General features: G+C 35.5%; 1 protein-coding gene across 2 annotated transcripts in view; it reads right to left on the bottom strand.

The window, feature by feature from the left end:
* The window catches only part of shdb (Src homology 2 domain containing transforming protein D, b), a 30,971-nt gene extending 19,049 nt beyond the window's left edge, over positions 1–11,922 (bottom strand). The window contains exons 1-5 of one of the 2 annotated variants that reach the window (XM_058761520.1): positions 11,679–11,922; positions 11,007–11,059; positions 10,449–10,881; positions 6,925–7,075; positions 2,574–2,786 (exon numbers count right to left, since the gene is read on the bottom strand). In XM_058761520.1, the coding sequence (XP_058617503.1) occupies positions 2,574–2,786; positions 6,925–7,075; positions 10,449–10,787 (703 nt within the window). In that variant the 5' untranslated portion in view covers positions 10,788–10,881; positions 11,007–11,059; positions 11,679–11,922. Of the gene's footprint in view, positions 1–2,573; positions 2,787–6,924; positions 7,076–10,448; positions 10,882–11,006; positions 11,060–11,373; positions 11,518–11,678 lie in introns of those variants that run through there. The other variant, XM_058761521.1, reaches the window with a different exon arrangement.
* Positions 11,923–13,345: the final 1,423 nt, after the last annotated feature.

The raw sequence follows: 13,345 nt of genomic DNA, 5'->3' as shown, positions 1-13,345 counted from the left end.
TCAAATCAGTAGTATATGAAACAGATTCTACTTGAAACCCATTTTTCTTGTAAAATGGCACAATTCCAATTAAAATACGATATTCAACTATTTAATCATATTGATTTTCATTTGTACCATCGAAAAATACGTTTCGGTTGAACCCCTCACACAAATCTTGCAGTTACAAGCGAACCCATTATATGGCCATCTGGAGAAGGAATGAATGCATTCATTCATAATTTATTTTTGTATATTTTATTTGATAATTTTTTTATTTAAGTGTAATTTATTATTAAAAAAAGTGTAATTAAAAACTAAAATAAGAAGGCACAGTAGAGACGAGCGGCCCAAAGAATGATTGCAATCAAAATAACTATTATATCTAAAATATAATTATTTATTAATTGACTTTTGAATATTTTTTGAATATTTCTTCTTAAATTATTTTAGTGTATATTTATTTTATTTGTCATTATTTTTATTTATTTTTCATTATTCAGTTATTCAAAAACGTAAAAAAATAATCATTTAATAATTAATAAAGTGGTAAATAAAGCATATAAGCAATAAAAATAAGAATGAATGGAATGACGCTCAAGAGAATGAAGAGATGGCACTATGGAAACCAGTTGCCCACAGAATGAATGAATTTAATTTTAATATTTATTTATTTTTACATTATTTTTATGTGTATGTATTTTTGTAATTTATTCATTCAAAAATATATCAAATTTATACAATTAATAAAACCTTTTAAAATGAGGTGATATCTTTAGGATAATTTTTTTTTTTTTTTATGACCATTTCCTTTTGACAAGTCTGTCTTAAGGAAGCCCTAAATAATCAGGGTCCATCAGACCAGGATCAGATGCAATTTCTATAGCTCACACAATATGCAATCATGGCATTTATTAATTATTTTCTGTCTTTATTTCTGTGCTACAAAAGCAGGTCGTCACATCAGCAGTTACCACGGGCCCCTTGCGCACACTTTCTGTCTCTCAGCTAAAAATATAGAGTGCTTCTGCAGCAGTAAACCATTGCTGTTTCGATGTTGGGAAGTGCTGTGCTCACGCATGGCACTGCTGACCACTGGTTCTGCTGTACTGAAGCTCAGACATGCTGAGAAAGACCTTAATTAATGGAAAAAAGTGTGTGTTTGTGTGTTGGAGGTGTTCGTGGTAAGCCTGGCGGGGGATGATTTATTCCAGTGTCACCTTGACCCCTGACGCAGAGATACAGCTCAATTAAACAGGATTGGCCCCACGGCACTGCTTTCATCTACTGCCCGTGAGTTCTGCAAAACACGCACACACAGGGCCACATTCACTGGATCCAATAACATCCATATGGAGCACTTTTCACATCCCTCTGCCACCAAAAACCAAAACTGCTAATGACCTAAACCAAAATATACCAAACAACGCAATGAAACATAAATGAAGAAAGAAGAATTGATTCCTACAGGCTGTATTGTTTCTTCTGTGGTTCCTAATTGCTGTTCGAGGCTTCTGTTTCCAAAACACTTTAAATCATTATCCAGAGATCTATAAAACTGGCCTCAGATCAGTGGTAGAACATGAAACTGAATCAACATGAAACAGCATTCACAACCGTTTTACTCCCACAATGTAGCGTGTTTGCAAGTGAAATACGAGATTCAACGATTTAATCAGATTGATTTTCCTTTGCGCCCTTTTCTGCTGCAGGCAACAATGAAAAATACTTTCCCCCTGAATCCTTCACCTCAATGTGCTGGATGGTGCTGTGGAGACGTGCCATCTAGATATTTAGCAATTTCCAGTCATTTCTTATTTTTAAAAAAAGAAAAAAAAAAGAAAAAGAAAGAAGGCCTACTAGGCCATTTACTTTTAAGCAACTTTTAAGCTTTTTTTTTTTTTTTTTTTTAAATACATTTATTTAATTTTTATTTAGAAATATCATTTAAAAACACTTACCTTAATCTAATCAAAAAAATGAATGAACAAACAAATGAATGAATTTGCATTCATTAATAATGTACTTTTAAATAGTTCTTATTAATTTATTTAAAATTATGTAATTATGTTAATTCTTTCTCATTATTTATTCATTTTTTTATTAGGACATGCTGCTCACAATTAATTTTCACATTAATTTTATATATATTTTTTATATGTTTTTATAATTATTTTTATTAATAAATATTTATTTAAAAGTAATTTATTATTTCATTTTTGTTTAAAAATGTAAAATAATCCTTCACCTAAATCTACTGTTACAAACAAATCTTTTGGATGTCAACACAGAACTATTTAGTATTTTTAATTCATTTACTTCATTAAAACTTTTACTTTTTGCTTTTAAAATTCCTTCTTTTTTTACATTTTCAAATTAACATATAACTAAGCGTATTTTATTTAAAATTTTAATTTAAAAGAACATCAGTAAGGTAAATATATTTTTAAAAAAGCACCATATAATTCACAATCCGTAATGAACGGTTAAATGAAGTCTTAAGAATAACAACTTTTACAAAATAACAAAAAATTTTCCCCTCAAACTCAGATGATGCATAAAACCAAGCAAGTTAAAGCGGCTAGTCGATTTACCTGCAAAAGCCTTGGAGATGTGTTCCTTCTTCCACTCCCACGGTTGGTCGTATTCGTCAGCGGGCCTCTCGTCGTCCTGCGGCAGCCTGCTCTCCCTCCCCTCCTCAGGCAGATCCGGCTGCCCTGGGACACGCTCCTCATACGGGGTGTCATAGAGTTGGACCTCCCCTCTCCCCCAGCCTCCTGCTCCACCACCAGCTCTCCTCTGCAGCTCTGCAACAAACAACAAACCTGTTATAAACTTTCCCAAATTAAATGTTATAAAGTCATCCAAAATGTAGATAAGTTTGTTTTTCATCAGAACAGATTTAGAGAAGTTTAGCATTACATGACTTGCTCACCAATGAATCCTCTTACAGTGAATGGGTGCCGTCAGAATGAGAGTCCAAACAGCTGATAAAAACGTCACAATTTTCATTTAAATTTAAAATTCTCCAAATCTGTTCCAAGGGGGAAAAAAACGAATTAAAAAAAACTTCATCTAGATTTTGGATGTCCTGACAGCGAGTAAATTTTCAGCCAATTTTCATTTTTGGGGGAACTATCTCTTTAAACAAAACCAAACTGTGGTCATTCACACTGTATGTCAGTCACATGGCCTCTACCCATCCAAGTGCAGTTCGTGGTCAGAATAAGTTGCAAAGTGAACCAGACTTTGTGTTGATAGTCCAACGTCTGGCTTTGTAAGATTATTGTCATAACAGTTGTGTTTGAAAGCTGATTCAGGCATCTTCTAGAAGTTTCATTGTGGCATGTGTTCATTAAAACGGTGTGAGACAGGCCATGCTGTTAAATCAAGACACAACAATAAATCGATATGTTCCCTGGGCTCCACAGCTGGGCTCCCTCGCCTGGGCCACATTAATTATGAAAATGTCTGGTGAAGAGTGGCGGGGTATGAATCTGAAGGAGAGACAAATTGTGTTTGCACAGCTTGCCGGCTTCATATGGGAGGGCTTAACAAAGAGAGAAAGAGATGCGAGTGTGTGCGTGTGCGCAGACCCAGTCCAATCTCAAGGACCGGGGTCTCATCTCTCCTGATGGGCATTTTCATTTCCATTTCCATTATCATACCTCTCGAACGACAAGCACCAAACAACAGGATGTCTGAATGACCTCCAAGTGCTTTTCAGCAAAAATAACAGTCGGTTAAAAGCCTATATGAAAAGAACTGCAACTACAAAATGTTTTGAGAAATATCATGCTTTCATTTTAGCTAAAGTTTGCTTGCTAAACTTTTGACTTGAATCAGAGTGAACTCGTGAGACAGTGGTATTAAAACTCCGGCTGATACCAATACAATTCTGGCCAAATCCGACAAACCGATAATCATTTATCCAATAACTAAAATATTGTGTTTAAATAAATTAAACATAAAATTCAATCATTTTAAATGATACAAGTGAATTGCACAATCAGGGTTACTATTGTTAGCTAAAAAAAAACAGCCCTTTAGGGCAGCCCTAAAAACACACATAACAAAACTAATAAAATTTTACCTTCAAACTAAAAAAAAAAAAAATCAATTTAAAAAAAAAAAAAAAAAGTTGATAAATGATACCAAAATAACACTATTAACACACATTAGCTTTTATTTTTTATTTTCAGTTTCATTTTAATTTTAGTTAAAGCTTTAGTAATTAAAGTACTTTAACTTGGTTTATTTCAGTTAGGGGAACATTTCTAATGTTCATTTAAGCTTTTTAAGTTTAGGTTTTTATTAAATATTTATATTTTATTTTAAAAAATGTAAAAGCTTTAGTAAACTATAACAACACTGGCATGCACAATGAAATATCCAATTTTAATCAATGCAATAAATGAAAATTTTTTATATCGGTTAAAAACCTATATGGAACCGATATATTGTGCAAACACCGTATTTAATAGACACTATATGTAATAAAGAACACAAATGTATTTGAATCAACGCTGTATAGAAATCTGAACATCCTCTCAATCTTTTCAACCCTAAATGCTAATTTACAAAAGACATCCATTCGGCAAACAGGCCAGACATTAAAAATTACGAGAAGCGTCAAACCAAACAGACCAGACATGGGATGGACTGCCTGGAAAGGAATACATGGACGTGTGCTTCAATGAGAAAAAGAAAGAAAGAAAGAAAGAAAGAAAAGAAAGAAAGAAAGAAAGAAAGAAAGAAAGAAAGAAAGACTGAGAAGAAATCAGGCAGGCGTACAGTAACAAGAGAAAGACAAACTTTAACCTTCACACATCCTGCTTCTATTGGGCTCCTTAGCCGTCTCCATAGCGACAAAGAGGAAGCCCTGAGGGACAGACCCTGAGGTGGAGGGAGAGGGAGAGCTACGGGAGTGTGTGTTGATGTTAAGCGTTTGTGACGCTTGAGAGAGGGGCTGCTAGATTCCCCCGTACCTGAGAATTGATGGAGAATGAGAGAAGAGATTAACCTGTAGAGATGGATTGAAAATTAAATGAGGCTGCCTTGAAGTCAAGACCGATCTGAGGAGAAATTAAGGTGGACGCTGGGGTCCTACGGCGAGAAAATACAACACAATTCCCTGAAAATATCTAAGGAACGCATCACATTTCAGCTCTGTTCCAAAACCTAGCAAAGTTTGTCTACATAGACAGCTACCGTCTAAGTGGTTGTTCACACAGAGCTCGTATTTATATTTCACTGCGATGCCTTCTCATTGTTTTCTATGTAACTATGTATACTACAGCGATGACAACTTTTGCAGCTTAAAAATAGGTAAACTTAAAAAAAAAAAATAATAATAATAATAATGTGTGATTGAGTGAGAAAATGAGTGATCCTCTCTCAAATGGAACATCACAAGCGATTGATTTGCAGTAGCTAAATAGCAGAGATGGGAGTCGTGTTAGCACACTGCTAAGCTAATGCTAGTCATGACGCTCTAAGAAGTACAGAAAATACAACCCCAAACAAATACCAGGTACAACATTTAAGTTGTAGCTATATTTAATTATTTAACTAACACATTGAATACGAATGAAATTGTGTCCAGAAGAGTTAGCATTAGCAGTTTTGGAAATAGGAAATTTTGTAATGGTTTTTCAGAATAACAGTTTTCGTGAGTAAAATAAGGTTGTGCTTTGTATAACATAAGTTAAAAAGTCATTTAAGTCATACCTCCCACATAAATTTGCTTTAGCAGTTGTGTGCTTTAAAATGCTAGCTGCTAGTAAGTCGCTAAATAAGAACTACAGCTACGATAAAGATCTGAGTTTATTACATACTTAACAAATCAGGCAACCATGTTAGCAACTTGCATTTTTAAGTAAACGTGCTCTAAATTGACATTTTGCATTGCTGGTTAAAAGCCCATTTGAAATTAACCACAAATACAAATTGCTACACCAACATATTCCTCTAAATAAATAAATAAACTAACTGTAAATTTCCACTTCCATTTTAGCTAAAAGATAGCTTGCTAAACTGCGGCCTTGAATCAGCAGATAATGTGAAATGGGGAAGCATTGGTATTCAAATCCTGGCCAATAAATATAAACCAAAATTTTTATAGAAAACATGAATTGTCTGAACACATTAAAACACTAAAACCAGACATTTTGATACAAGTGAAATTCGGTATCACAAAATTACAGTATACAATACAGTATGACGACGGAATTTTCATTTTCAGTTAACAGTGCTATTAAAGTACTAGTGTTTTTAAAGTTTAATTTTAAGTGAGCGTTAGATGACAACAAAGGTAATCTGAATGTAAAAATAGGGGAAATTAGGTAAATTGGGGTATGACTGTGTCATTCACACAGTGGAACAAAACCAAATGTGAAAGTCTCTTGAGCTAATGCTAACTACAGACCCCATTTTCTCATAAATCAAAACGCACTATTCTAAAAACCCATAGGAAATTCCTGAGGGAACCCATAGCAAATTAGCCTTCCTAGCCAGCAACCTGACGTCATGACTAAACAACTCTGCACGAGTTAGTTATAATCGTCATTTCTCTGGACTTTGCTGGTACCACCAATTTGGCCAGGTTTCTTAGAAAACAGTCAAATGTTTGTGGCAACCTTTTGGAACAGTCTTCCCTGACGATGTCTTAAAATGTCTAGGTTTTAAAGATCTCTCAAATCAGCAAGTGAGAAGGGCAAAGTTCAACAATTTTGTAAGGAATAAAACAATGGAACAGATTACATGAATATAAAACTGTAATCGGTGACACTCAGCAGTGAGTCACTGTCTGACAGCACTGGATGTCTGGGGAGTCACTGAGAAAGACACTCATACTTCATTCTCTCCATACGACTCAAAGGGCAAACCAGACTCCTCTGGGCTATGGGAACACACACCAAAAGAAACAGGACACGTCTGACTGACCGGTTATCACTTTCTGGGCCTCGTAGGGCTCCATGTAGCCGTTGTTCTCGGGAGTGATCGGGCCTTGAGCGGTTTCAGGACGCGGGTCCAAACGAGCATCGAATGGGTCGGAGTAGTCGGTATCCCCCATGACTGGAGCCGAAGGAACCACCTGAAACAAGAACAAAGTCATGTGATGATCTTCAACCAGAAGTGGGAACACAAGAAATCCCTTTTATTCGGTGCAACAAATTGAAGATTATCTCAGTTTGCTGAGGAATGAATGAAGGGAATTAGTTTTACATGATTATGAGGCAAAAAAAACACACAAAAAAAAACACTTGTACTGTGTGTTTCACAGTAAGGCACAGCAACGTGTTCATTTACACGTGAGCAGCTCATGATCCAATGTTTTCAGTGTCTCAGAGCAGCGCAGTTCAAACAAACTCCATCTCTGTGACATAACATTAATTTGGGAACACAACACGCAACCATCTTTAACTTGTAATGAGAAATGCTTCTAAACGAGCTGTTGTCAAAAGAGAGGAAAGAGAAGCTTTGAGAGCTTGACATTTAAAAAATTTTTAAAAAGTATTTTAGCTTTATAGTTGCACTGTAAAATAAATGTATTATATATTTTTTAACTGAATTTCTTAACCCCTTTTTCTTAATTTCTCAGATGTATGACTACTTAACATTTTAGTATATTATAATATAATATAATATAATATACACTAATAATATAACATACTCATACAATAAAAATAAATTTTTGGAAGTTGTAAATAAAAAAGGATTATTCTACATTTTACTTGCTGTTTTTGTAATTATTTTTGAAAATTACTAGCAAATTATATAGTAATCTGTGTAAATATTTATATATTATACATTTTACACACACGCATATTACTCAAATAGTATTTTTATTTTATTTGTAATATAATGTATAATACTATTATTATTATATAATTTCTCATATACAATAAAATATTTTTTTGAAGTTGTACATGAAACAAAGGATTATTGTACATTTTACAAGAAAATACCGTTTCAGTCTTTCTACATTTTACTTGCCGTTTTTGTAATTATTTTTGAAAATTACTAGCAAATTATATAGTAATCTATATGTAAATATTTATATTATACATTGTACATTTTACACACACATACACACATTACTCAAATAGTATTTTTTATTTTATTTGTAATATAATTTGTATAATACTATTATTATTATTATTATTATATAATTTCTCATATACACTAAAAATATTTTTTTTGAAGTGTAATCACAAAATGTTGGACCATATTGTGTAGCCCTACAAGCAAGCACAACATACCTGGACCTTAAACAATACAACTAAAAATAAAATATCAATTTTCCTCCCCCCAAATCATGCAGCCCTTGTGTCTTCACATACTTTCAAAACGTGTCCATTCAGCAATACCACCTCACACAGCGCAAGACATTGAAACCCAGCACGCTCGCAAAAACATGCTACCTTTTTCCGTGAAGCAGGAGGCGGCAGAGGGGAAGTGTTGATGAGCGTGTTAGGAGGTGCGTTTGTCTCCCATACCAGACCCGGGAGGAAGCCCTCAATCAGTTGGCACTGGGACAATTACAAAGACGGCCATATGGTCTCTCAAACAAGGGCTTTAGCCAACGGCTCCATGCGGCACCATTCAGCCTGCAAACCACGGCACGCAACAATCTCCCGATTTCCCACCAGGCAAATCGCCCAATTGTCTGGCTGATCTTTAACAAGAATACGAGGACAATAAATCTGAAATGTTCATTAGGAACGCTATAAAAACTTAATTAGGATTACGGTGGAAATTAATGAAGGTTAACAGGGAATAATGCGTAATGGTGCTCGCAAGACAATGCACTTAGAGGGTCGCCATTAAATTGGGATTTAAATCGATGGCACGGCATTGGCATGGCCGTTCTTCAAGCCCAACCAATCAGCTCGCTCATCACTGGTACTGATTACAATCAATGAGACTCCACTGAAGGCTGCTATCTGTCTGTGGCCATGTGTGTGTGCGGATTCCTCCGCTGTCTGCCAGTACTGAGTCTCTACTCAATGTCTGATCACAGGACGAACCTTCCTGGCTCTTGTGAGTATTCTCTATGGGACCGCCCCAACCACACCAGACTAACTAAACTCCATGTATTATTCAAGAGCTCCAGCTATGGTGGATCAAGGGGTTTTGACACCTACGGTGCTCCGAGAAACGAAATCTAATGCAGGGTTAACAGAGGGTTTACATGAAAGATTGTTTCACACCGCAAATCACTTGTTTGACAGTTTGTTTTATGTATTTGATCACCTGATGGCTTCAGGTATCACCAAAACTCCTCAGATCTACGACTATTTAAGTGGTGTATATTGAGTTTATGTATATATATATATATATATATATATATATATATATATGTGACCATGGAGCACAAAACCAGTCTTAAGTCGCTTAAGGGTATATTTGTAGCAATAGCCAAAAATACATTGTATGGGTCAAAATTATAAATTTTTCTTTTATGCCAAAAATCATTAGGACATTAAGTAAAGATCATGTTCCATGAAGATATTTAGTACATTTCCAAACAATATATCAAAACTTAATTTTTGATCAGTAATATGCATTGCTAAGAACTTCATTTGGACAACTTTAAAAGGCGATTTTCTCAATATTTAGATTTTTTGCAACCTCAGATTCCATATTTTCAAATAGTTGTATCTCGGCCAAATATTGTCCGATCCTAACAAAGCTTATTTATTCAGCTTTCAGATGATATATAAATCTCACTTTCGAAAAATTGACATTTATGACTGGTTTTGTCGTCCAGGGTCACATATAATATAATTTTTTCCACATATACACTAAAAATACATTCAAAGTTGTAACTAAAACAAAGATTATTTTGCAAGATTATTTTGTATGTATATATGTGAATTTAAAAAGAAATTACATAAATTTCTAAAATAATTAAAGAGAAACAGCAAATAACATATTGAATTGTTTTACATATACTCTATTCAACATTTGAAGTGGCTCAAATTCTTTCATCAATGTTGTCCTAAATCCTAAAAACAAAATGCGTTCTTGTCTTAGGACAACTTTGATTAACTTTTTCGATCCACTTCAAATGTTGACAACTACACATATTACATATATATTTTTACATTAGACGTATAGTCATCACATGGCAAAATGTTCTCAAAAAACTTGCATAAACACTCCCCCACCTCCCATTGGTTGGTCAAATACATAGCCCCGCCTCCAGAATCACACCATTGGTTGAGCACATTGTCATGATGGACTGGTTGGTTTAAAATCAAGAAATGAACAATGATGAGTTTAAATGAACGTTTTACACAATATTTATGCAAAATTCACTCAAAATGATTTGAAAACAGGAAAATTTACAACTTAGTTTTATGTTATTTGTTACTCGTCGACTTACATTTCTCGTCCAATGCAGACAATACCAAAATAGACAAATATTGGCTTTTTTTACTAAAATATTGTAAATAACTCACCGGATCTGATGGTTCCTCTAAAGACACGGAGCTTAGGAGAATCTTGCTCCGTCCCAGGTCTTGCGAGTCCACCTTTATGAGGCGATGTTTTGGTGACACAACCTTGATATCCAGACTTGAGGATTTCAGAGGAGAGCCGAAGCCCATGTGGGACGTTTCAGTCGCCCCGTTGTCATTTCTAGCTCTGTTCTCAAAGTCTTCATAAGGGTCTTCAAAGTCAAGGTTCTTCTGTGCACGATACGCCTTCAATATCTCACTCTCGCTGTAGTCTGGTTTTGGCGGTTGCGGGGGAACTCGTTTGCTCCCAAAACTTAAATAGTCCTTTAACCACTTTGCCATTCTATTCTGCTCGTGAATGTCCAACAGTGAAGGACACAAAGACTCCCAATGGTCCTCAAAGTGTCCAATGGTGACCTATAATGAGGTCAGGTATCTAGAATGTGGATGAGATTATATATTTATCCACAAACTAAGCAGAATACCATGCACTGAATTCATGTTTCAGTTCAAAGGCACAACTGTGGTCCTCAAACAAGGTCGATCCCTGGATATACCGACCTGGATTTACAGGTGGCCCATGGACAGCAATGATCTTGATGTTCTCAACACCTCTGCAACAGCACACATAAACATTCAGCAATAAGAATAATACATGTGATGCAAAGAAAAATGACTTATTCAGCTAATAATATCCACATTATTAAATTTGAAAAGCATTTTTGCAATACACATGTATGAACAGTCTTCTAATCAATATGATGTCCTACCACAGATCTGTCAGAAAATGATTAGAGATCAACTACTAAATACAACAGATAGATAGATAGAAAGAAAGATAGATAGATAGATAGATAAACTGCTTCAAAGAGGAGCAGCTGCAACAAGCTGTTTAAGAACAAAAGCAAACAAACTAGAGGATTCGCACGTGCTTCTGATGCGCACAATAAACCATTTCAATTCGACCATAAGACGACATTATTTCACAATAACCTGAACATTAACATTAAATTTCGATTAAGAGCAAATGAAAATGCACAACTCTGTAAGATAACAGCTGAGAACTTTCTCTGGTAAACTAAACGTGAACGCGAGTCTGCGATGAACAGTCGCACTTTCAGTCAACGTTAAACATTTCACAGCTGACACGGCGAACACTTCATCTAAAATATCACGGCTGATGATTTGAGATCAAATTAAAAGCTGTTGATGAGACCAAGTTGTGATACTCACGTTTTTGATTTCAGCGTTAAATTACGGTGGTACTCCAGACGCGGTTCTCGCGAATGTTACAATGTTGCACGAGGACCAGAAGGCAGGCGCCAGTAATGTGATGAAGAACGTGCTGCTGGAGAACAGATGAGAAGAACATGAGAAGAACAGTAAAGCTCGTCTGAACGCGTCTGGTTGTAAGTGAGTGAGAGGGATAGAGACCGAGCGAGAGAGCTGTAGCGTTTAAAGGGGAGGTCCTCACATCCAGCGGTGCTGTATTTTCCCTTTAGCCGATCATTACTAGAAGCTGTGTGGCACAGATCTGAAAATATGCTTATTGTAGGTGTATTATGTTGGCACAGTTTAAGATTCACTACTGTTACCAGCATTAAATAAATAAACAAATTAAAAAATTCACTCCAGTGAATAGGCTATAGTTGGTTTATTTTTTGAAACTCTTAAGTTAAACAGACTCTTATACGCTTATAGCATAATTTAGCTGGACTTCTTACTTAAAACCCTTTTTACTGAGACATAGTCCTTATGGCAACTCCCAGTGTGACAACTAGCCCCCACCTGCCATAATGCAGCAATTATTGTCATCTATTAATCTATTTGTTTCATTAATTAATAGCTAAAAAGCAAACTTTAAACACAGAACTTTAAGAGTGCTTTTAATCCACATTCCCCCTTCAAACAATATAATCAACAAATGTAAATGTAGACAATAAAATGTTTACATTTGATCTCAATCTGTATGGATAGATAGAACAATGGATGGACAGACAGACAGACAATAGACGGATGGACAGACAATAGATAGATGGATGGATGGACAATAGATAGACGGATGGACAGACAATAGATAGATAGATAGATGGATGGATGGATGGACAATAGATAGACAGATGGACAGACGGACGGACAGATAATAGATAGATAGATAGATAGACAGATAGACAGACAATGGATAGATAGATAGACAGACAATGGATAGATAGATAGATAGATAGATAGATAGATAGACCATGGATGGATAGATAGATAGATAGACAGACAGATAGACAGATAGATAGATGGATGGACAGACAATGGATAGATAGATAGACAGACAGATCGACAGACAGATAGATAGATAGATAGATAGATAGATAGATAGATAGATAGATAGATAGATAGAGTGAGCTAGTAAATGAGATTCTGATTAATTAAAGGGAAACAGCTCCTCACAGTTTTCACACCTGTGATTTGCTTTAACAGTCTCACATGAATCTGACAGACTCACCAAGTGTTAATGATGTGAATGTGAAGGTGTGTAGATGTTTTGCACACCAGAATCCTGCTCAGTTACACATTTGGAGACGCGGAGGTAGAAAGTCACAAAACTGAGGCCCAGGGCTAATCTTTTACAACACACAACAAATAACAAACGCACATCTGTGCTGCAAGCTTGTGGTTGCCGTCCTCTCATACAGATGTCTTAATGTGCTTCAGATGCTAATTGAATTCAAAGAAGAAGCAGATGACATTGTCAGCATATATATACCGTATATTTTTTTCCCATGCCGTTAAAACGTGAACCTGAAAGCCTCACTATATAAAGACGCTGTTTTACGACAGCCATGATCTCACTCTCTCTTTCTCCCTCATGGAGGGAAGGATGAGGTCATAGCAGACACCATCCGCCA

Source organism: Onychostoma macrolepis, chromosome 22, assembly GCF_012432095.1.
Source record: "Onychostoma macrolepis isolate SWU-2019 chromosome 22, ASM1243209v1, whole genome shotgun sequence".
Classification (NCBI taxonomy): domain Eukaryota; kingdom Metazoa; phylum Chordata; class Actinopteri; order Cypriniformes; family Cyprinidae; genus Onychostoma; species Onychostoma macrolepis.
The sequence above is the reverse complement of the archived record's forward strand: the minus strand, read 5'-3'. Positions and strand labels throughout refer to the sequence as shown.